This window comes from Botryllus schlosseri, chromosome 15, assembly GCF_051294905.1.
Source record: "Botryllus schlosseri isolate E-star chromosome 15, Bs_hap1, whole genome shotgun sequence".
Taxonomy (NCBI): Eukaryota; Metazoa; Chordata; class Ascidiacea; order Stolidobranchia; family Styelidae; genus Botryllus; species Botryllus schlosseri.
The window spans coordinates 18,374,004-18,398,981 of NC_137250.1; the positions used below are offsets into that span (position 1 = coordinate 18,374,004).

The 24,978-nt window shown below is 41.2% G+C and overlaps 2 protein-coding genes across 2 annotated transcripts; one reads left to right on the top strand and one right to left on the bottom strand.

Moving 5' to 3' along the window:
* Window positions 1-2,257: 2,257 nt before the first annotated feature.
* Window positions 2,258-13,241, top strand: LOC145457908 (regucalcin-like). The gene is made up of 6 exons (XM_080336202.1): window positions 2,258-2,905; window positions 3,018-3,197; window positions 9,097-9,266; window positions 9,705-9,885; window positions 12,325-12,488; window positions 12,866-13,241. The coding sequence occupies exons 1-6, from the start codon at window positions 2,743-2,745 to the stop codon at window positions 12,914-12,916; spliced, it is 909 nt and encodes a 302-aa protein (XP_080192328.1). The 5' UTR covers window positions 2,258-2,742; the 3' UTR covers window positions 12,917-13,241.
* Window positions 13,242-14,598: 1,357 nt separating this feature from the next.
* On the bottom strand, window positions 14,599-23,993 carry LOC145457514 (cation channel sperm-associated protein 4-like). Its single transcript, XM_080335737.1, has 7 exons — window positions 23,611-23,993; window positions 22,751-22,968; window positions 21,129-21,260; window positions 20,909-21,061; window positions 17,240-17,416; window positions 17,021-17,173; window positions 14,599-14,947 (listed from the first exon to the last, which is right to left on the bottom strand). The coding sequence occupies exons 1-7, from the start codon at window positions 23,924-23,926 to the stop codon at window positions 14,612-14,614; spliced, it is 1,485 nt and encodes a 494-aa protein (XP_080191863.1). The 5' UTR covers window positions 23,927-23,993; the 3' UTR covers window positions 14,599-14,611.
* Window positions 23,994-24,978: the final 985 nt, after the last annotated feature.

Consider the following 24,978-nt stretch of genomic DNA (forward strand, 5'->3'; position numbering starts at 1 on the left):
CTGGTGGTCCTGGAACACCTCAAAATCAGCTCGAATGTTGCATTGTACTGAAGTTTTGTATAGTGACGCAACAATGCCGTTCGGAATAATGTCACAGCTCAGGAGCAATTGCGCAGTGAGAGTGTGAATGCTCATTGCTCAATCGCTTGCGCAACAATAACCAATACGCTTGCGATTTGCGCTGCTCCTCAGTCCTCACTAGTAGGCTCTACTCTACGCAGTTCTCGCTGCGCAAATCGCTTGTCGATTGTTGTCCCGCTGTATCTTTCTGTTGATATAAAAATATCGAATATTGATGAGTCAATTCGATTCGAGCAGATTCTGATATCTGATTCAAAGCGGCAGTCACTTTTGATTCGATACAATCTATCCCTAGAAGTTAGTGAGGAGTATGTGACTTATTGGTAGGCCTATTTGATCATAGAATACTAATTACGAAGGTTAGTTAAATAATTAAACTAACTTCGTAGGTTAGTAATTTATATTTCCACTGACGTCATTAGAAGTCATCGTTAAAGGTGGTATATATCTCAGACTCTGAAGTTTAGATGTCCCTGACGGCTTTGCCATCGGTGTAACATTCGGATACTTGGTTACGTTCCAACTCGTTGCATTATACATACTTCCGTCGTTGACTGCATTCGTCTGGCTCGTTATCCTTTGTAAGCCTGTATTTTGGTAGTAGTAATCGATTAGGAAAGTTATGTTGCGTTGTCGCCATGACGGTATTACGAATACTCTTTCGAAGTCAAATAACGTTTAATCAGCAAAGAAACCAGTGATAGCAGAGTAGAACTGCGTACGAATGAAGAGTCATACTTACAACGTGAAAAATCTAGCAGCTACTGATCTGGAGTCATTAGAATAAGCATATCATTGTTCATTCCATAGATTTATGTCGGCTTGGTACATATGGTGCACGACGCAGGTCGATGATATGGATGTATGTATGCGTGTCGCAGTGACGTGCGGTTAGGGTTGTGGCGGCAAGTGCGGTATAGTGTTTCACCTGTCGTCAGGAAGAGTAAAGAAAGTTGTGACACCGTCAATGAAAATAACATCAATAATTACGTGTATTTTCCATGGATGATCATGAGCCAACTTACAAAATCACGGATTATATTTGTTTATTGTTCAAAAATATAGCGCGAAAGGAAAGGTGAGGCACAGGGAAAGCACAGACTGGCCATCTTAATTGCCTTAAGTTTTAAAAGACAGTTAAAAATATGTAGCTTGCAAAAGGTTCCCGAACCCCGTAGCTAGGCTAAAGTGTCACATGCTCAACAGTCGCTTTTCACTGTGTCGGATTATAGATAACTAACCTCCGTAGGTTAGTTATCTATACTCTATAGTTGGATGCTCAAATGTTAAGCAACCGGTTTGGTGAGTGGGTCCGTTGTAACCTCACATCAGTGTTTACGAAGAAAATACGGCGCACGCGAAGAACCGCACGTATAGTTAATTTTGATTTCGTGCATCAGTGACGATCTCCGATTGTGACGCAATAGTCAACATCTATGTATAGCTCTTTGGGATAATTTAGGATAAATATGGCGCTTTTGATTAAAAAAGTTCCCGATAGGGCGGAGCATGGACCGGAGCCGGATTGGATATCCAGCCGGATTTTCTCATTTTTTGCCTGAGCCGGATCAGTACTTTTTACCAAGAATATTACAGCCTTACCCTCTTCCACCCTCGAATCAATAGTTGAAGTGAAACGTTCATGGAATAAACCACATGCTAAGTCCAAGTTGGCGTAATTACTTCAGATAAGGGTTGGGTTTGATCCTTGGGTTTTTAATGTCCTGTTTGCATTGTTTCAATCAATATTCAATACCATACTGTGAGTAGATAAGTATTATCTACTTTTTTTTCAGGCCGTATTATGGTCATTTCTAGAATCCGGCCTAGGAGTCGGGCCGGAGCCGGACCAGAGCTTTAAATAACAGGATCGGAGTAGGACCAGAGAATTTCTTCATCCGCTCCGCACTAGATCCCGACCCCTGAGTTATACAATACGCTATCGGTTCCGCAAAGCGACGGTGTGGTATGAATCGGGTAGTTGCGACGGTCAACATGTAGTGCAGAGCAAATGCATTCCCATACTGATGTATCTGTCATCTATTTTCCATCTATACCTACTATACCTTCAACTGCGGATATATATAGTATTTTTTTTGTGTAGCCTGCGTGCGAAGAGTGCTAATGTGATAAGAAACTAGTCGGTAACTGTATCCTACCGTTCTGGATACATTTATATGCATATATACTGGTTGCTGACGATTACCCATGACGAGTATCAGCCGAAAATATTCGGGTTCTAAAAGGTCAGCGCCCCACCAACGATTAACCTCAACGCATGTCACTGGTGTGTAGGTCTGGGCAAAAGCGAGCATCTGAGTGATTCTATTATGAATATGCTACACTGTATTGTGCAGCATATCACAGTTTTGGTGCCCCTGTTGCAAACAGCGAACTCGGGGAATCTTAATGGCAGTTCACAAAGTCCTTGTAATCCTAAGAGACAGGCAACTCAGAGCCTCAAGCTCGTGATCGAAATACACGATCTCTTGATTCCAATGCCGACTTGCTGAGTGCTGAGCGGCTGGCTCGGCATCGCTGCAACTTACGATTCAGATTGCAGAATGTGCTTTTAATCTCGAGTCTTTTGGCCGTGGATAACAAAAGTGTCAATTTCGTAATATACCCTTGTACAATGTACAGTTTCGTAATATTCTTACCATGTCAAACGTAGTTAATATAGCGAAAAACTTCACCACGTTAGGAGAAGGTCCTCATTGGGATGACACCAAACAAAGGCTACTCTTCGTGGATATTGATGAATCAAAAATACACCGTTTGGATTATAAAACCCGCAGTTTCGCCGAACCAATCACGCTACCAGGTGGCCTCATTTTTCTAAAGTTATATCATTAAAATCCGGCTGTGTTGTGTATTGCGGTCCATGGTCGTTGAGTCACCTTACTACACTTTATACTGTTGATGCCATTTCTTAGATCCCACCGTCGGGGCTGTAGTACCAAGAGAAAAGGGCGGGCTTGTTGCTGCTGCTTCACACAGATTTCTATCCATCGATGAAGAGTCGGGTCAAATTCAGACATTGGCGACAGTAACGGAAAACGTTAAATGCCGCTTCAACGATGGTAAATGCGATCCTCGTGGTCGTTTCTGGGCAGGTGAGATGCTGACTTATTCATGTTGCAGTAAAGGCATGTGTTGTGCTTGTACAGGTCCAAATCATTTTATGTTGTATGTTAAATGAATGATTCTTACGGCCTGATTTCTCCCGTAATTGACGCGAAGCCCGTCTCGGGGTTATATTTGATACCAGTCAAATTATTTCATTATTACCAGTCAATGCTCATTGCAATTCCATAATAAGTCTCCTACTTGGTTCGAACCAATCCGAAGTAACGCGACGGGCGGGTGGTCTGTCTAATTGCAAACGAGACATGTCGCCATCTCATCCGTGTAAGCCAGGGGTGGGCAAACTTTTGAGCTCGCGGGCCGCATTCAACATATGAATCCATTCGCGGGCCGCACTATATAAAATTGGCATTATAAACCAAACGCAATATTGATATTTGATTATATAGTGAGGACATGGAGATAATATATGTGCTTATTTAAAACAAGTCAAACATTGCTTTGATGATATCGTACGCGCGTCAGAAACATATAGTGGCGAGATTTCATAGGCTGCCGGACCTCAATAACCAATTTGTCAAAACTATAGAGATGAAAGTCTGTTGGCCCGATTGTTAGAACAGGATTGAAATTGAAATCTGTGAGCAGCGATCTGTCCCCTTCTGGTTCAGTTCCCGGACACACAATGCTGACTGCATCATAACCATGTTAGCTTCAAACACGCTTCTACTATGTGTAGATAAAATATATATACCCAATTCTACGCATACAGACAATGAATCTACCTAAGACACGCCCGAATCGTCTTTTATAAGTACAACACTGAAATAATTAAAAATGGAGTGGCCAATCTGAAATCCCACTCGTGATCCAAATTATGTCAATCTCGTTGCAGCTATCCCGCTGTGATATTAAGTATTTACTAGGGATGGTGTGAACGCGAGGTTCACGTTCGTGTTCTGTGTGTGAACCTCGGAAATTTAGAGGTTCGCGTTCACAACAGAACCTCGGTAGGTTCTGCACTGTGAACCTTTTTCATAGATTACAATTTTCTCTTCATTGTAACATCTTTGGTTCAAATTTATTATATTTCAACTGCGGGCCACTCTATGTATGGCGCTGGCATCATAAAAAATGAATACTAAACGAACATGCACCTTGACAATCTCAAAAGTTTTACTTGCTTTGTTACAATAGTTTGCTCGAAATATCCAGCTTTCCGTTTCTGGATATTTAGTGACACTCTGCTGCGAGCTTGAGCCGCAATCACACAACATCACGAGCCGAATACGTGGTCAGCGAATGATGCTTATTCAACCAATCAATGAGATTGATATCGTTTTCTGATGCAAAAAATCTAGCAGGCGTACTGGGTCAATCTTAAATTCATATCTTTACTGTATCATTAAAACCAAATCCGTGCGATTGAGGTGTTGGCTACTGCTGTAGAACTTGTTAATGGGGTAATATCTGTAGCAAGTATAAAAACCCGTTTCACACTCTGCTCAATATCAATGTAGTAATACCCAGACGCCGAATACATTGTCCGGTCTGGCCTAGACCTTCAAGGCGTAAGCTTATATTTCTTCGTAAGTCCTCGTCGAAATTGTTGGCAAAGCGACGGAAGATATTGATTTTATGAGAGTATTATATCCTTTGATTGCCTCAGTTGATACATTTAGCGGCGTTTAAAACACCAATATGTACTTCAGCATTGTGGCGTTATGTGGCCCGAGTAGTCGCTAGGTATCGTGTACATTGATATAGGTTATCGCTTCATTGAAAGATAGAGCTGAAATTAGCAAAATGACGTCCCGTGACGTCACGAGGTTCACGTTCGTGTTCACACAGAACCTTTCAAAAAGGTTCGCTTTCACACGAACCTGAACCTTTCAGAGGTTCACACCATCCCTAGTATTTACCTTAGATCATTGGTTCTCAAACTCCCCTTATGATGGTGAAAGATTTTGCGCCCCCTTATCGTCATATCACAAAACGCAACCAGGATGCTAGCAAACTCAACGGGTTGTTTGATGGCATGGAAGGTTACGACGATGGATGAGAGACTAAATACGGAGCAATGAAATTTTTTCAGTTGAGCTCAGCTTCGCGCCCCCTTCAGATGCTTTCACGCCCCCAGGGGGGCGCGCCCACCAGTTTGAGAACCACTGTCGTAGAATTATCATGGTGAAATATACTAAGAACAGTTAATCAAGTCCCCATATTAATTCGATTTTTAGTACGCATTTTATCAATATTTTTTTTAAAGTTTCTTCAGACTCTCGCGGGCCGCACAGAACGGTGTTGCGAGCCGCATGCGGCCCGCGGGCCGTAGTATGCCCACCCCTGGTGTAAGCGGTGTCATATAAAAGCCTATAGAAGTGGGCCATGCTACAAGTCGGCATCTACGGAATAGAAATGAAGAAATTTGGCCTGTAGTCGACAAACACCATTAATACCACAAACAACAACAACAACAGCAAGTCATATGTACCACTGTACCAGCGTACCTGCATGTATGTAGGGTTGCATTTAAAACAAACGGTGTTTTACAACGCTTTGTTTAAAACATGTTTTAAACCAGAGGTCTCAAACCTAAATGTGGTCTCGGGCCAATTTCACAGTTTTTGATTGCGCCGCGGGCCGCAGCACCAATAATAGGGGTATACAATGTATTTTCAAGTACAATGCCTTATTTTACGGGACCTTGCAGACTGGCATACCGCACTCATCTTGAAATGTGAATTACTATTGTGAATTCCCGCCTGGTACGAAAAATATCACATTTTCAAATATTTGAATGAAACTGTTGTTGTACTTGGCATAGTTTGTCGCAATAAGCAGTTATAGACACCATGCGAGAGTGTAAGTAATGCATCTCATATGACATCGTAAAAACTGTCGCGTTATAATTTGGCAGCTAGCGGACATATGACGTGCCACAATTATTGGTAGATTATATTAAAAAAAATTAACAACGATTGACCTGATATCATAGCATTGGAGCAATACACCCTGATCCGGGTTGAGGGCATACTCCTGATTACTAAGATATTGATCATGTCATTACCAAGTAAAATTAAATCAGCGTTAGATTTACAGATGAATAACAGCTGCCGACCGATTAATGTGCCATAGTAATAGAAATGTCTAGTCGGCGACGAATCGATTGGTGTTACAGCAATGGAGCGTAGGTTACCGCTACTTTACTCGCCGCCTTCAATAGGCGATAATAACATGGATAAAGAGAACCATTACTACGCAGGAAAAACTAACTACACATTAAGGGGGGAGGGGGCAGAAAGCCAATGATTGCCATACCGACCTACTTAGATAGCTTACGCTCCGCAACGCAAACTACGGCCTTTTGATTTATTACTGTTTCCCATAACAGTTTGGTATAGTTTGTTGCCTCTGTGGTGCACCAAGTCACGGCTTTCCGTTTGACCCGACTCAACTCGAGTCGTTCTTATTTTATCACCCATTCAGTACGAGCTCGAGTAATTCTACAAAACGTCGAAGTATAAGTACAAATCACAATTTTCAGTCACGAATTAATTATCAACGGGTCAAGTCCTATCATCATGAACAGGTAATGTGACGCATGTAGCTGATCTTCCACCGCATGGTAACTTTTGAAAGTGATGTGATAGTAAAGTTTGATGAGTAGTTTCAGGATTTTGGAGTAGTTTTAGAGCGAGTTTTAAGTTCTCAAATCTAAAAAAAGGTATATGGCAGTTAAATATTGTCGAATAATTAAAAATCCAAAATGCCGACGCGGGCCGCACAAAATGATCTGGTGGGCCGCATGTTTGAGACCTCTGTTTTAAACAGTGTTTTAAACAAATGCTTTTTTAAAAAAAGTCGTGTTTTTTTCAAACGTTGTCTAATTATGCCGTAATTGTGTAAAAACGTCCGAAAAACCACTTAGTATGAGCCTACGGACAATTTGCACCCATAATAGTCGACGTATACGATGGCTTGGACCTTCGAAATCGTCGTCGTTTCAACAGTTTTAGCATGTAGATATAGATCATTGGTACGGAATGGGTGTTCTGATGAGGATTAGCGCCGACCGAAAAATGCTGCATAACGGTGTAATTCTGGTTAAATATATTTTTGGTCTGTTTATGGCAGTGGTCGGAAACCCTTTTCGTCGAAAGAGCCATATTTATCCTATATTTTCAATTGTCAATGATAATCCACCGTGACGTCACAATTAAATATATGTGACTCTAAAAAAAACATGTTTTAAACAAGGGCCTTGTTTTAAACATGCTTGTTTTAAATGGATTTTTGTTTTAAATGCAACCCTACACGTGTGAGTATGACCATGATGTGTACATCACTCGCACTATGCGTATGCGACAGAGTTGTAACCAAGTCAAAAGGTTCTGAATCACAAGTCAATATCACTTTTATGGTTTCCACTCGAGTCAAGTTGAGTCATTTTCAATTCACCACAGAGTCAAGTCCGAGTCAGTGAGTAGAGGGTCGAGTCCAAGTCATAGCGTTGTGACTCGAGTCCGGGTCCAAGTTTTGAGTTCAATCCGGTTCAATCAACTTTTTTCAAATCTGCTCGAGTGATATAGAATGCCTTTCATTCATAATTTCGAAGTTTTCCTCAGTCCTAACAGTTTCTGGCCCTATTTTCCAACTATCAACACTGATAGACGAAATACCAATAATGTGGGGACTTTACTATTATTATTATCATCATCATCATCATTGGTTTATTAGCAATTTTATCCGTTCAATACACCACAAAATGCGATACAATGAAAAGACAGGAAGATGTCGAAGCGACAAGGAGTAGTCTATGGAATCTGACACCCACCTTGGCCTAGGCGATGTATTCTTCGAAGTTACAATGAATGTCTTTCTTGACCGTCCTAGTCTCGAGTCATATGACTTGGTTCGAGTCATGCCCGATGACTCGAGTACAAGTCGAATCATGACTCGAGTCATTACAACCCTGGCATGCGATATCCTTATTCCTCTCCGGCAAACGCAGCATAGTTGCAATGTTAAATCAGTAGGGGCTGACTGGCAGCTAATGGTAACAAAAAATTAAAGGTAATTGACAGGCAACACGTTAATGAATGAAAGAAATATATCCCTGCAACGAACTCGTATTATTTATACCTCATCGGTGTATCGGCGAAGGCGCTGTTCTGCTATGTTCGGACAGCCAGAGTAGATGTGTCCGGATGCTGTTTGTAGCGATCGATGCTAGTAGAATACGTTCTGCCGCCGTCTCCCAATTCTCGGGGACTTTCACAATATCTGGTGTATCAATAGTATAGATATGTCGGCGTAATCTTGCTGGGTGTGCTTCGTCTGGTACGTAGGTACCATTAAGTTCGATTCGTTTTAAGGTTCCACGTCCAGCTCTGATAACCAATGATCTGTGATTATTGTCGATTGTCTTCAGTCGGAATTTAGAAATGGCAGTGATCCGGTCCGAAAAACTCCGATTTTATAATCATCTATTCACAGGTTGTTAGTGGAAGGAAGTTAAAAACTCATGGATCAAGCCCAACCCTAATCTGAAGTAATTATTTCAGCTTGAACTTTGCATGCGGTATATTTCCATGAACTGTTAAATTGAACTACGGATGCCGGGGTGGAAGGGGGCAAGGCTGCCCTTTTCTTTGTGAAAAAGTACTGATCCGGCTCCGATTCGACTCCGGCCGTATTAGATAAAAGGCTGATCCAGCTCCAGTCAAAAATGAAAAAAATCTGGCTTCTGTGCATATGCCCCGCTCTAGTTCAAATACCATCTCAGTCATCACGAGTATGTAGCAACGTGATTGACGGCCCTGATCCTGCATATTTATTACGATGCATTTAGTATCATGCTTCCTAAATTGGAACGACAATTGTTATACTCGTATCTCGTAGTATCATAGATGCTTGTATTCTAAGGTACAATGGGACTTGAGACTGCTCCATCGAAATTTTTTCCTAAACAAGGAGAGTTGTTCTCACTTGGAACCGACTTAACAGTTACAAGACAACTCGTGGACGTTGAGATATCTAATGGGTTAGCTTGGACTCAAGACTGTTCGAGAATGTTTTACATCGATACCCTTGAAGTAAGTTTTTCGGTTTCTCCAGACTGTATGGTTGCCACAGTGGATTGGTACTAAATTCTCCCAACAAACATTTGGCGGAAGCTCAATTCCGTATATGCCCTTCCTGTACCACAGCCCTTACCATTCCCTTATGACCAGTTCTTCGTAGTTAACCGTGTTGAAATGACTCGAGTCAGTGGTTCTGAAGGACTTGACTTGACTCGAGGCACTGCCCTCGAAGGACTGGTCCTAACTCGTAACTGGTGACTTGACTTAACTTGAGTCAAAATCTGCAGTGACCCGAATGTGATGATTTGATCCCAACACTGGTGGTAAGTAGCCAACGGGAATCCAACCAGGGAGCTCCTCTGATTTGCGAGAGCAGAGATGTAATCACTAAGCTAAGGTTAATGTTGCGGTATTGCCTGAAATAATCGTTGCAAGTTATATATTCAACAGTACAACATACGCTGCTTCAAGTATGACGTAGACACCGGTGCTATCTCAGAACCAACAGTTGTCGTTACGTTTGACAAGAAAAAGCATGGGGAACCGGACGGTCAATGTATTGATACAGACGGAAATCTGTGGCTCGCAATGTATGGCACAGGAGGAATAGTCAAAGTCGACACAACCAAGGGTGGGTTCAAGTGTCAAGCTGTGTTGTTGTTGATTTATTTTCTGCTCATTCGTCGGTTATGAGGATTTTATACCTGATTTGCTCGTTGATAGCTCCGCATCCGCCTATTGAGGATGGGGAGTCCTAATATAAACTCAAACACCTGAGAGCAAGGATTCTCGCAATCGAGCTCTTCCCTACCAACGCATTGCTGTTGCAGAATAATGACTTCAGACCAAGTTTTCGACCCTGTTCCCCTTCACCAATATTTCTCAACATTTTTAGCGCTCGTACCCCATGAGCTTTCGATAAAGTTTCTCATAGTCCCATTTTCAACAGAACTTCTGATACGAGCCATTTCATCTCTAGCCTTTACCCACACGATTCACAAACAGACACACTCCTTCCGTTCCGCATCGAATAGAACAGGGGATTATACAATTCACGAACGCAAGACTTATCAATTTATTTCTATCAGCCTACTGATCGCGGAGTTGCATGTGCGCCGAAACTTCATACCCAACCCGTACTTCTTGGGGTGTCATGGCAGGATTTAAGACCGACGCCAAAATACCGATGCCTGATATAGTCTTGCACGAGCAGGGGTCCCCAGCGTGGAGTATACTGCCCCCGGCAGTGGGTGATTTGGAGAAACCAAGGGGTGAAAATACTAAAGGGGGGCGAAACTCTTAGAACGTCCAGTGAGATATATATAACTACCACGGCCAAAAATGCACGCGAAGACGGCTTATTCTGCATATGACGTGAAAGATGACTAACCAAAAGTCAACGCAACGGAAAGTAGACGCGGAAATCGGTTTCCTAGCACCCACTCGAAAAAATGAGCTTTTTAGTCCCAGTCACCAGCGATCAGAGTTAGGTAAATAAATTTCCCGTATATATGTCCTCTTTTTCGGATCTGTAAATATGGGGGGCGAAAATTTGTGTCGAGCATGATAAGGGAGCGGTGAGTCGAAAAAGGTTGGGAACTACCGGTCATTCCACTGACATTTCATCACCACCAAGCGATGCTAGGAATATACTGTTAGCTACTCTCATACTTTTTAATACTTAAATTTTCCGTATGGCTATAGGGCGATTTTTTTTACATGTCAAAATTGTAGCGCTTAGGTCAAAATTTGTCAAAATTGATCACAAAGTCAATTTTTTTTGACGTCTGCATTTCGTTTGTATCGTAGATTTTGCACTGTCGGTGAACTTATCATTTGATATTTTACAGCTTGTAGCCTACTTTATAGATCTACCGTTGTAAACGGTCAATTGTCTGCTCATTGTGAATCATAAACGGTCAAATAAAACAAATAGGTAGACGTGGTGTTGTTGTCTACGTACCACAATATCCTAACTGAAGAAATAGTTCTTGGGCATTGCATCATTCTTATATTAAGAAGCGCATGATGAAAAATTGTGATGTAGACAACATTGTCAGAATAAAGCAAGGTGTGTCACCAGCAGTGTACGCACAACTTGAGTCTTGTCAGCCAACAACTGCTGCTGTTGAACGTTCTCTCCATCCTTGGCAAGCTTCTTAGTAAGGACATGCACTTTCTATACCCAAGAATGTAGGAAAGTATCTCTTGTTGTTGTTGTTGTACTACAACAACAAATTTGAACTATTTCTACCATACGTATTGTACCTACTGTAATTCTTCATACGGCCAGATTTCGTTAAAATATTAGTTTTTTCATGTAAAAGTTTGCCTGTTTCTAAGCCAAAAGCGTTTTTTCAAGACAAACTACTTCATTAGGACAGCCAGTTCCAATCAGAAATGAAGATAAGGGGTACAATTTTACTATTATGTGAGAAAACACCTAATTTGCATACGTTAGGTCAAAATTTGGTCAAAATTCAGTTTGTTTAGGTCAAAAAAAGTCAAAATTTTAATTTTTTAGGTCAAAATTTTCCTTTTTTTAGATAAAAAAAAATCGCCGCAGTAATGGCCAATACGCTTGCTGTTTGCGCTGCTCCTTACCTGCTTCCAGATGGCATTGTTGCGTTACAATACCAAACTCCGTCACAATGCAACATTCGAAGCTGATTTTGGGGGGTTCCAGGACCACGAGCAGAATAAAATTTATATTTTCGCAATCAGTACCGTGGTAATTTCGATTGGTACCAATTTTATCCATTTTCAAGCTTGACAAGCCGATCAGAAATTACCGTAAAATTGCCTTTGGCCAAATGGAAGGTGTGACGTAAACCAATCGCAGAGAGCCATGAGATTTGCTTGTGTCCACACTATTGTAGGACACTATGATGAAAATCAAAATAAGGACAGTATAATCAATAAGGGCGATGTATTTTTATAAGACAATGCTCTCCCGGGGCCTACGATACTTAGTATCGTAGGCTCCGGCTCTCCAGACTGAGGACAAATCTTATAAATAAGGACGATATGGCACATCTTACTATTAGAGGTCTTGGTTGCAAATTCTCAGGTGAAATCGTCGAAAAAGTAAAAATCAGCGATTCCGCTCTACGAACGACTTCTTGCTGTTTCGGAGGCCCAAATTTGGACGAGTTGTTCGTTACCTCTATTCGATGCAGCCAGTCCGATCTGGACAACGGTATCGCTCTGGGAGAATCAGGATCATTGTTCAAGGTTCTTCCGTTCTCTTCGCCGTTACCATTATTGTGTGATTTGAAAAATGTAGAATTGTAGATGATTTCCTTCTGCATATCAATCGATAAGCGTCACAACTTTTCACTATAATAATCGTATTTATAACTACGTAATCGAATATATTTGGCGATATCAATAGCTTACCAAGAGCAAATAGTTTGTCGAGTCCCAATTGTTAAGTCCCTGTTCACCAAAAATGTAGAACACTTTAAATTAAATCTGTGACCTTCTTTACAAGTTGCTTGATGCTATTTGGTAACATGCTGGTTTTATCGATAGACATTTCGTCAATTCGTACCCGTATTTGATGGCTGCTTCACCTTATCGCGGTCACACATTTTATTTAAATTTTGCAGGTCACTGGTCTCGGAGTAAGAGGTCTTCCGGCAGTGCCGTTCAAAGGTTAAACGGATATCCGCGTTTCCTTGTATTTTGATGTAACGGCGGCTCATTTATTGTACTTGTGGTCCACACTAGATTGGAAAACCTGTCTACCATGCTACAGTCTAATGAATCACTTCACCGTAACTCTTTGAGCTACAAGTAAAATGTGGCAAGGGGATGGTATAAAGGCCGGCGATGCTTTAGCTATACCATTCATGATTTCGCAAACTGACTTCGAAATCCAAATGCTGAAATGTCTGCCTATGAAGCTTTAATGTCAGCTTATATGCCAGTGTGTCCTGTGGTTGGCATCATTTAGTCAATAAACCATCATATCCACATTGTAAACTGCGCATTGCTATTGTCAGAACCCACGTGCTCTATATCTCATATTTCCGAACGGAAATTTAGATGCGAGTGGCCAATGGCCATTGGCCATGTGGAGTTGGTGGTTTTTCTTTTGTGGGGGTTGCTGTAATTACTTGTCGGAATGTTGTCTGACTGCCATATGTCCTATATTAGGGTTACCATACGTCCTCCTTTAGGAGGATTTGTCCTCCTTTTTCAGGTTTTTGAAAATGTCCTCCGAGGACGCCCAAATGTCCTCCTTTTTGAGATTTCGTCCTCATTTTTGAGAATTTTGGTCAAATTTACTGTCAAACTGGAGTGAGATAGGCTACCGTAAATCAGCACCGAAGTAAAGCTCCGGCGGGTATTTCGGGAGCTGATCCGGAAAGATGACCTTTTCTTAGTCAACCGACCATGAAGTGAGATAAATTTCACATTTTGTCAAGATTTTTCTCCGGAATTCCGGGTTTGAAAATTTTGAAAAAGTGTCCTTCTTCCCCGATTCCAAAATATGGTAACCCTACCTATATTCTAGTAGCAGTTGTGATTATGCTCGTATTCAAGTACTCTGTGTAGTAGCTTACTTGGATGCAATTTTACGTCGCCTAACGATCACGAGTGGCGACTGACTCTGAAGGCCTAACGGCCCCTCGTCGTCTCCCAATCTATACCGCAATTTGTTTTTTATACTTCTTTATTTATTGATGTGACGAATAACAGACTATCTATCTATCCATCCATCCATCCATCCATCCATCCATCCATCCATCCATCCATCCATCCATCCATCCATCCATCCATCCATCCATCCATCCATCCATCCATCCATGCATCCATCCATCCATCCATCCATCCATCCATCCATCCATCCATCCATCCATCCATCCATCCATCCATCCATCCATCCATCCATCCATCCATCCATCCATCCATCCATCCATCCATCCATCCATCCATCCATCCATCCATCCATCCATCCATCCATCCATCCATCCATCCATCCATCCATCCATCCATCCATCCATCCATCCATCCATCCATCCATCCATCCATCCATCCATCCATCCATCCATCCATCCATCCATCCATCCATCCATCCATCCATCCATCCATCCATCCATCCATCCATCCATCCATCCATCCATCCATCCATCCATCCATCCATCCATCCATCCATCCATCCATCCATCCATCCATCCATCCATCCATCCATCCATCCATCCATCCATCTATCTATCTATCTATCAGCGCAGGTATGTTGACAATGCGGGCTAACGAGGCGAATCTACATTATATAGTAGCTCATTGGCAAGTAGTCTTCCGTTGCCGTCCTCATGCACAAGTTTGAAAATTAGTATTACTATATCCTGCTAAACATTTATTGAGTGCTGTCGCATGTCCGATGTGCCGACGTCACTATTCGTATTAAGCTCTTCGGAATGTTTGCCGAATAGCATCCGGGCCGTTGTCTCGTCACCCGTCTGCTCGTTCAAATGTTTCACCGTCTTCCGAACGTCGTCGAGCTCCTTCCTAATCTGTCGATACTGCTTTAGGTTTTGGTCGAGTGCGAACAGTACCAACAGATAGTTTTCCAGCTTTTCCGCCGTCAAATTGGATAGGTCGCTTTTGTACAGTGGTCTTTGAGGTAGCAGTTCGACGTGAGTCCCGTAATTAGGATCATGGTGTCTGATGGCTTTACGAAGAACCTGTCACGAAATGAGGAGTGGACGTTTGTTGAATATAAAGCACAAAATCAGGTGTGCAGCCAAGGATACAACGCGCTTACTGTCGTCTCCGTTCTGGTTGGCGAGTTGCGGCGCCAGACTGACGCCGCGCCTCAACTATTTGTTCACAGCGATTGATTTGGGTTAATCGGAATTGCGGCATCCCAAGCGAAACAGCACTGCTCAATTGTTAATACAAGACTTCCAGGTGTAGCTAGGTTAAAATTATATATGAGATGCTATATGAAATTTCGGAGGAACGGAAATCTTTCAGCAATGGCAAGAAGTCAAGGATACAGTGTGATGAAGTATATATCGATGACATAAGAGCAGGGCCGTAACAGCACTTCGTCAGCCCCCCCCCCCCAAAAAAAAACGTTGGTCTTGGGCCCCCCATAGGGTGATAAACCTAACTTCTGGGGGGCTTCGCCCACCAGACCCCCCTCACGCTGTTTACCGCTACTTGTCATCGACATTGCTGTCCGTTCTGTGAGTCAGCTTTTCCAGCCTAAACGCGCGAAGCGCGAGAAATTCCTATAGTTCATGACTGAATCGGGCAATATGATAGGGAATTGCATATATATTGCTATTAATTTTTACCCCCTCTCTGCTCACGTCATCTGATTTACCGGTAAAGCTGAGTGAGGTGTGTTTGGAAAGGTAGGAACCCTCAATAATAATTAAATATCTCCGGGTGAATACCCGTTGGCAAGAACGAAACAGCACTTCGTCAGGCCCCCCAAAAAACGTGAGTCATGGGCTTCCATAAGGTGATAAACCGTCCCCCATCACGTTGTTCGCTTTTGCCACGAAATTATAGTGGCACCGTTTCGTGAGCCAGCGCCAAGCGTGAAAATTTTTGATAATTCATGATAAATCGGTCAACAAGATCGGGAATTGCATACATATTGCTATGAATTTCTTCTCCTCTCTACTCAGATTTACCGGTATAGCAGAGTGAGGCGTCTTCGAAACTATAGAGCCCGTAAATAATAATTAAACATATTCGGGTGGGCGGACCCGTTGGTATGACTTCGTTACATGATGTTATTTCGTGGCCTGTCTGCTATATCAAAAAATATAGAATCGCCCAAACGTACTAAATTAAAAGTTCACACGATTTCAAATTGGTATTTCTTCACTGCCATCTAATTTTTCCCTGCGGGATGGTATTTGTCTTGTGAGGTTCAAATTGCCAAGACAGGAACATCCGGCGCCAGTCATTTAGGCCCCTGTGGACAATTAAACCTATATGTATATTTTGTATATATAACGCCAAAACGCACGAAACTAAAATACGTACACGATTTCAAATTGGTATTTCTTTACTGGATGTTCCCTCGAGATGGCATTTGTCCTGTCAGATCGCCAGGACAGAAACATTGGGCGGCAGCCATTTAGGCGTTTATGGAAAATTAAACATATATGTATATATATCGAAGTTTTCGGTCAGCATAAGGGCAGTCCCTTTCGGCCAAGGTTTTCTCGCTGCAGATCGTTCTGGCACACTTCTTGGAGTCGCATATTACACGGCCTAAAACTTTATACGTCTTGGTGCGTCGTGTCGCGGTAATGGCCAACGCCGATATACCCATTTCTATAAATGTTGCTTATTTTTTCTTGGGGGAAGAGTACCCAATAATAAAGATATTCGTCAACTTGAAATCGCTAATTCATGAAATAATTTTTGGCCCCCTCCGAGCTCGCCCCCCCCCCCCAATTGGGGGGTTTGGGGTGCGGCAGTTACGACCCTGCATAAGAGTGGAGGAGTTGAGAATGTGAAACGGCAAGGACGGCCTACTTCGCTTCCCTCGACTAGATCAGGGATGACTGCATTCATCACAGATTAGATTGGATATCATATTGAAGACCTTTTAGATGGTCTTATCATGAGGTATTGGATCACTACGGGTAGGCCTACATAGAAAGATGCAGCAGTTTCAAATGGAGACCATGTCTGCAGCCTTTCTCTTTCGAACTCAATCAGATATTTTAACCTATAAGTTAATCGGAACAAGAGTCTTTCTCATTCGAACTCAACAGAATTGGACCTACCTCGTGTAGATGCAAAACAGGGACCGTGTTCGATGAAGGTTCCGATGTCTGAGAGCCCTCGCTGGTGTCCACTTTATTGTTTCTATTCCGGCTCTGCAGCTGGGCGTCGAATGACTGACTAGAAAGATCGTTCCTATCATTCTTCTGCTCTTCCTGTGGTACAGATCATAAAGCATCACCTCCGCTGATCGTTACGATTTCACGCAAGCCGCACGGAACCTTCATCTCCTGCATGCATCGGTCCAAATTCGTTGTGACTACGGCCACCATCAGATTTGCGATAATAAACGCAGCTGTCAAGATTGTGATTATGAAGAAAATGCATGCGCTCGCATAAGTGAACTGGTCGTCCTCTCGATACTTCTCAAAGTTTCGAAATATTTGCATCCAACCGTCCTGGAATTTGACTAAGGTGTCTGTGTATCTACGAACGATCCCACGGTTACCAAACAGCATATATGTAAGACTTAAGATTACTTGCGATCTACTTGAAAGGGGCACTGAATGCATGTGAATTTTGCTATGTCTGAATTATTAGCTCAATGATCAAACGTGCCCACTCTACAGACTTCTAAAGATGTCAGTCATGTCACCATTACCACCTTACACTGATGTACATGTGTTAGCACAACCGACAGACACGGCTCCCAGCATTTGTGTAACGCCTCTCATCTGTTACCCGAGGATTGATAGTGTCAGTACGGATGGTGGCTCGGGTGGAAAAGTAAATACCAATCGTCGATAGTATATTGTTTTTCCCCGCGACCATTGTGCGTGATGTTTTATCCAGAGCTTGATTTATGCTTCTGGAATCAATGCAAAAGTAGCTTCAGGATGATTACGTTTCTATCAAAAGATTTTCGCTCGCTCCACCGTTAGTGACATCACCATCGATCCTCTGACCAAATAGAGAGAAGTATTCAGAGGTGGTCAAAGTAGTCAAGAAAGCTACTCAAGTAGAAGTAGAAGTAGCGACGAAAAAAATCTACTCAAGTACGAGTAGAAGTACTTCTTCCATAAGCAACCGAAAACTACTTGAAGTAGAAGTAGAATTGACTGACTTTAAAAGTACTCAAGTAAGTAAGTAGTTGTGAAAACGATCCTAATTTGTTCACATGGATTGTATAAAGGTGCAAATGGAGCTATGCGAAAGGTGACGAGCTTGATTCACATTGATGCATACCAGCAGGTATCCAATTTTCGATAGCATAAGCATTCGTCCACATCATGGGATGAAAATGATTGGATTGATATGAAAATGCGATACTTATCCTGTTTTCTCGAACAGCACGTTTTAGAAAATAGCTTGGTATGGCGCCATCCCCCATATTATAAGGTCCGTAGTTTAGTCGAAGAGCAATATGGAGAAGTTGTATGGGATACGGTGTAAACACTTTGCGCGATTAGTAAACTTTAATAAAAAATATGGTGGACCGTAAAAATGCCATATTGAGTAGCTTTATTTCCGGAATTTAAAGGTATTACTACACTTGCTTTTATACTTCAACATGTATGTCGTCCATACAAAAGAACTGATATTAATTGTAACTCAAAGTATATGATACTGGGAATTGAAAATGAAACATAAATACTAGTTCTAAAACTGGAACACGATTTTCATGCCTTTAGTCCAGAAAGTTTCAAAGGTGGTATGCTGAAACAGCTCTAAAACTAACAAAAATGTCAGAGTCCACTTTTCCGGATTAGGAAGCGCCATGGACATGCTAGATTACGATATGACAAGTAAATGCTAAATTGCGAAACATCAGTTTCAAACGTTATGATGAGCAATATATACTGCGATGAATTATTTCATATGGGCGAAGGGGGACAATGTGGTGTGAACTCAGCGATATCTGTGTGAACGGAATCACGCCAACCCGTTACCTAAATTATATTCATTGATACTTTCGTGAAATCATACTGGTAACGCCGTATCCACTGTGCGCGAAGCGCGACGAAAATTCTGGGCTTTACTCAACTTTTATGGAAATTAAATGTTGGTACTCCGTGAAAACAGCCCCGAAATTCCTCACGCTATCTTCCTGATTGGAAGATTCAACTACTTCTACTTGACAAACTGAAAATAACGAAAAGTAAGTAAGTAGATCACAAAATATTATGAAGTAGAAGTAGAAGTAGCAAAAATCAGATCTACTTGAGTAAGTACCAGAAGTAGAGGAAAACTACTTGAGTACTTCGAAAAAGTAGAAGTACTTCGTTACTGACCACCTCTGGAAGTATTTGGTACAAAAGCAATGATCCGTGTACGTCGTTTCTGTCTAACTAGTAGGGATGGTGTGAACGTGAGGTTCACGTTCGCGTTCTGTGTGTGAACCTCGGAAATTTAGAGGTTCGCGTTCACAACAGAACCTTGGTAGGTTCTGCACTGTGAACCTTTTTTCATATAATACAATTTTCACTTCATTACAACATCGTCGGTTCAAATTTATTGCATTTCAACTGCAGGCCACTCCATGCATGGCACTATAGGCATAAAAAATCAACACTAAACGAGCATATACCTTGACACTCCCAAGGTTTTACTTGCTTTGTTGCAAAAGTTTGCTAGAAATATCCAACTTTCCGTCTGTAAATATTTATTGACTCTCTGCTGTGAGCTTGACCAACAATAACAAAACAACACGATCGAAATAAGCTGCGTAGTCAGCGAATGATGCTTATTCAACTAATCAATCTAGCAGGCGTATGGGGTCAATCTTGACTTCATATGTTTACTGAATCATTAAAACCAAATCGGTACGATTAAGGTGTTGGCTACTGCTGTGTAACTTGTTAATGGGTTAATATCGGTAGCAAGTATAGAAATCCGATTCACACTCTGCTCAATATCAATGAAGCAATACTCAACGCTGAATACATTTCCGATCTGTCATACGAAAAAGGTGACTCGAGTCTGACTTGAGTCAAGTCATGACTCGAGTCACCCCAACACTTCTACAAAGCTATATCTGCATCTTCCTTTCCCGATAGCATATGCACATCATGTACTCATGGTATGCATATACGCAGATCGTGGGTATGTGTATCATGAGTCGGTGTATATGCCGCAATAACATCAAGGAAAAAAATTAACTACGTCCTTTCCTTCTCATTATATTCCCTGGTAAGTCCTCGTCAAAATTGTTGGCAAAGCGACGGAGGATATTGATTTTATGAGATTATTTTATCATTTGATTGCCCCAGTTGATACATTTGGTGACGTTTAAAACGTCAATATGTATTTCAGCATTGTGACGTAATGTTGCCCGAGTTGTCGCTAGGTATCGTGTACATTAATATAGGCTATCATTTCATTGAAGGATAGGTTGGAATTGGCAATGTGACGTCATGAGGTTCACGTTCGTGTTCACACAGAACCTTTTAAAAAGGTTCGCGTTCACACGAACCTGAACCTTTTAGAGGTTCACACCATCCCTTAACTACCTCTACGCCTGTATTGGGACAATAATAGGGTTATCATATTTTGGAAATCTGAAAAGAGGACACTTTTTCAGACTTGCAAAACCGGAGGAAAATCCTGAAAAAATGGTAAATTTTTCCCACTTCGTAGTCGTTTGACTTAAAAAAGGTCAACTTTCCGGCCCAGGTCCCAAAATACCCGCCGGAGCGTTACTTCAGTGCTGATTTACTGTGTCTATGTCAATTTTGCCATATATTTATCCAAAATAATCAAAAAAGAGGACATTTAGGCTTCCTCCCAGGACACTTTCAAAAAAGTCAATAAAGAGAACGAATCCTCTTGAAAGAGGACGTATCGTAACCCCAGACAATAAGAAGTCACTATGCTAAAATCGCCAACCACTAGGTACTGCTATATATGAAAGGCCAGCTGTATATTCAACATCGAGTTGCGGTTTCGCTTACCTGCGTGAAACAAACGAAAATTGAGAACATGCACTTGAGCGGATCGCCGAAATACTCCGGAACATATTTCCCAAACAACTTCACTCCAACAACGCTGAGTACAATCATGAATATGAACAGCAGAACCATGATGTTGGCCATGTCTGGGATTGACTGTAGATAGACAACATTGCTCAGTATCGCATGACGTAGGCACATCTAGATTAAATTCGGTGTTTACCTGTAGAATCGTTTCGACTACGATTGACAAACCCGTCAGTGATGTTACGGTTTTCAAGCTCCGAAATGCTCTTATTATCCGCAGTATTCGCAAGAGTCGTGTATTACTCAAGAATGACATCCAAGACCCAAGCTAAAACAGAAATTCACATCGATCGTGGAAAATGGAGGTATGGAACTACATGGATTACCGCTAAGGGCCTATTTTCGATCGGTAGCATCGGGAAGGCTGGCATCGTGTACTTGATGACATCACAATGGATATTTGACTCGATGCCCATGCCCATTGCCCGTCCATCTATATCTTTTGTATACTAGTATACTCGTAGAGGCGTATATATCAAGTATCAACACAACAATTGATGATCAGTAGGGCAATTTTTTTTTTTTGACCTAAAAAACGGAAGATTTTGACCTAACAAAACAAAATTTTGACATTTTTTGACCTAAAAAAACTGAATTTTGACCTCACGCATGCAAATTAGGTGTTTTCGCACCTAATGTGAAAATTGTACTACTTATCTTCATTTCTGGTTGGAACTGTCTGTCCTTATGAAGTATTTTGGCCTAAAACACTTTTTTGACTTGAAACCTGACATATTTTTAGATGAAAAAACTAGTATTTCGACGAAATCTGGCCCAATGAAGAATTCCAGTAGTTACATCACGAATTATGGTAGAAATAATTAAAATTTGTTGTAGTACAACGAAAGAAACTTTCCTACATTCTCGGGTAGAAAGTGTCTGTCCTTACTAAGTAGCTTGCCAAAGATGAAGAAAGAACGATCAACAGCAGCAGTTGTTGCTTTTTTGGCTGGTGACACACCGTGTTGCTTCATTTTGAAAATGCTATCTACATCACAATTTTTCATCATGCGTTTCTTGATATAAGAACCATGCAATGCCCACGCAGTCTTGCTTCAGTTAGGATATTGAGGCACATTGACCAAACACCACATCAGCCTATTTGTTTCATTTGAATGTTTATGATTCACAATGAGCAGACAATGGGCCGTCTACAACGGTAGGCCTATAAAGTAGGCTACAAGCTGTAAAATGTCAAATAATAAGTTCACCGACAGTGCAAAATCTACGATACAAACGAAATGCAGGTTGCAAAAAAGTTTCAACTTTTTAAACAATTTTGACATTTTTTGACCTAACGCTACAATTTTGACCTAATTTTGACTTTTTTTGACATATCAAAAAAAAAATTGCCCTAATGATCAGGTATGAAGTATGAACATGGTGAACACGACACACATGTGTGATGATTTAAAGTTCACAACTCGCATACATAATACATCTGTATTTTTTTTACTCAAGTCCTCTGGATTTTCATGCGGTTTCTTCAAAAGAAATTACTTCACATTTCGATACTCTGTCATCGATACACCGCGATATTGAGATATTTTGAAATGGTGAATATTTGATTTTGTATAAGTCGCAACCAGTGTGTGTGTCAAATCAAATCACGAGTCACAAAGGGTATCAGTATTTGTTGACACAACTCTGGCTCCGAGGACAGAAAGGCATCCCTTGGGATCTGATTACCAAAATTAACGATATAAACTGTACTACGATTCCAAATATATTAGCCCGCATTTCTGAAACGGTACTCACATGTAGTACTAATATCACAGAGAAATCCAAGATATTCCAGTAATCCTTCCAAAAAATGACGAATCCGCTGTACCATTTCAGCACAATTTCCCCGATAAATATACCCATGATGATATTGTCGACGACGTAGAACACATTGGAATAGGGAACAGATATGGAGTCGACTGTCTGCAGCGCAATGTGTATGGCGTTGATGAAGATTACGAAGAATATAATGGCTGGAATTCAAGATTATAGATCATCAGCGGCATCGTCGGTACACTTGGTTTGTGGTCATTGAAACAGCCAGCAGTTAATGTCATGCGCATTGCCCTGGATTAGTTTCATTTCCAGGTAATACAAGTATATTGTTGAATGCTTTTGCTTTCCAATTTCCGTGTATGAACTGCGTGCAGGACCAGAACATGCACAGTTGTAATTCCATGCTATATAATTTTCTGTGATATTGTGCGTGGACAAATCAGGAATTTGAAGAAATTCACATTACACCTATTGAATATATCAGATTTTTGAATGAAATATGAAACTATAGATAGGCCATTATATGACAGTATATGACAATGTTAAAAGCTGAGTAGTAGTCGCGGTATACCATTCAATTCTAATAATTCCCATTCCATCGTCTCAAGCGTATTTTTCTAGAGGTGAAACTTCACTCACTATAGTGCGAGGATTCTGCCTTCCGTCTGTTTGCCGTTGTGAAAGTCTAGAACACTCAAGTTGAGGGAAAATATAAAAATGTGGATTCGGACATTGTATCAAATGAGAGTTAAATATGGTCTTCGGTTATGTCAGGAATTGGATATAGATTTCGAAATGAAACAACTACTCATCTGCGATTTACATTGTAGTAAACTTACCTTTGAAGTAAACTGAATCCAAAACACTTGTCACCATACCCGCTACCGAATTCGCAATATCGTCATCGTCCTTATCCACAATATTGTTGATATCGACTTCCATCAATTGATCGAGCAACGCCCCCTGTCTCTGCTTTCGCAGTTTCCTATCATCGCTCGATTCGAAGCAAAACCTTCTGGAGATTTCGGAGACCACTTTTTCCTCGTTGTCACTTTGGTCATCCTCGACACCGTTGAGATGGTCCGCAGCTTTTCTTTGGTCAAGAAACGACTTCATGTGCATAACACCCGCTACTTTGGTCTTCCATCGTTTCATTGTCGCTTCGTTTATTTCGGTATGGCTGCGGTGTGAGCAATTTCTGTCCGTGATTAATGTCGGACCAAATTCTTCGTTTATCTATTCTCACGTCTTTATCCCGTAACAATGGTTATGTTTAATGAATATGTAATAGTGTCGAAATACTAGATTACTAGACAGTAGTCACTGTCGTGCAGTGATTTTCAACTTGTGATATAGTACGTACTTGTGCGGATGACAAAATTGCAGCGCGGATGACAAACGTGGTGCGGATGAACATTGTGCATATATTTTTTTCTGACGTCGAATAATGCAAATAAAGATAATATGATATTAAGTACGGTAGCTCCCTAAATTGCCGTTGTGACGCGTTTCTAGTAAAAAAAAACAGTTGGACTTAGGACGCACCACTAATCGTAACTTTTGGAACAATTATTTCTAGCTTCAGCTGGACTAAATTAATGTTTGCTCACTATAATTACTACGTAACCAAAAGTCTGGTTCGAAAGAGGGTATAATGACCTGACCACCCAACTATACAAAAATCTGTACAAAATCCCACAATAAATTATTTGGCCTATTAAACGGACTTTAGTGCACTAGCGGTCTAAACGCGGAAATGGAGCTGTTTTCTTGTTGAGACACTTGAGGGCTTGAGACGTTGTTGGACATTTGAATAAAATATTGTGAACTCTCTTCATTTTATTTTTGTGTAATAAATTGGTTGGTTTGTGCGGTAGAGTTTTTTGCAAAAATGAAAGTGCGGATGGTTCTCAAAAAGGTTGAAAAGCACTTGTGTAGTGTAGTATGTGTGGTTATTATTAAGGTTACCTCCAGAAACGATTGGTTTTGAATTAAAGATCTCGCAACTCTTGCCTCAATGACCCGTTTAGGTAGAAATTCGCATTCGTCAAATTTAATAAAGTGATGCATTCACTATACCCTCGGTATATCTCACCTCACATGTGATGACCATAGATGCAGAATGACCAGTTCTGGAATAAAATTATTCACCGACATAGTTGGTTGACGGCCGTTTATTGGTGGTTGCCGTTGTTTATTATTGACAT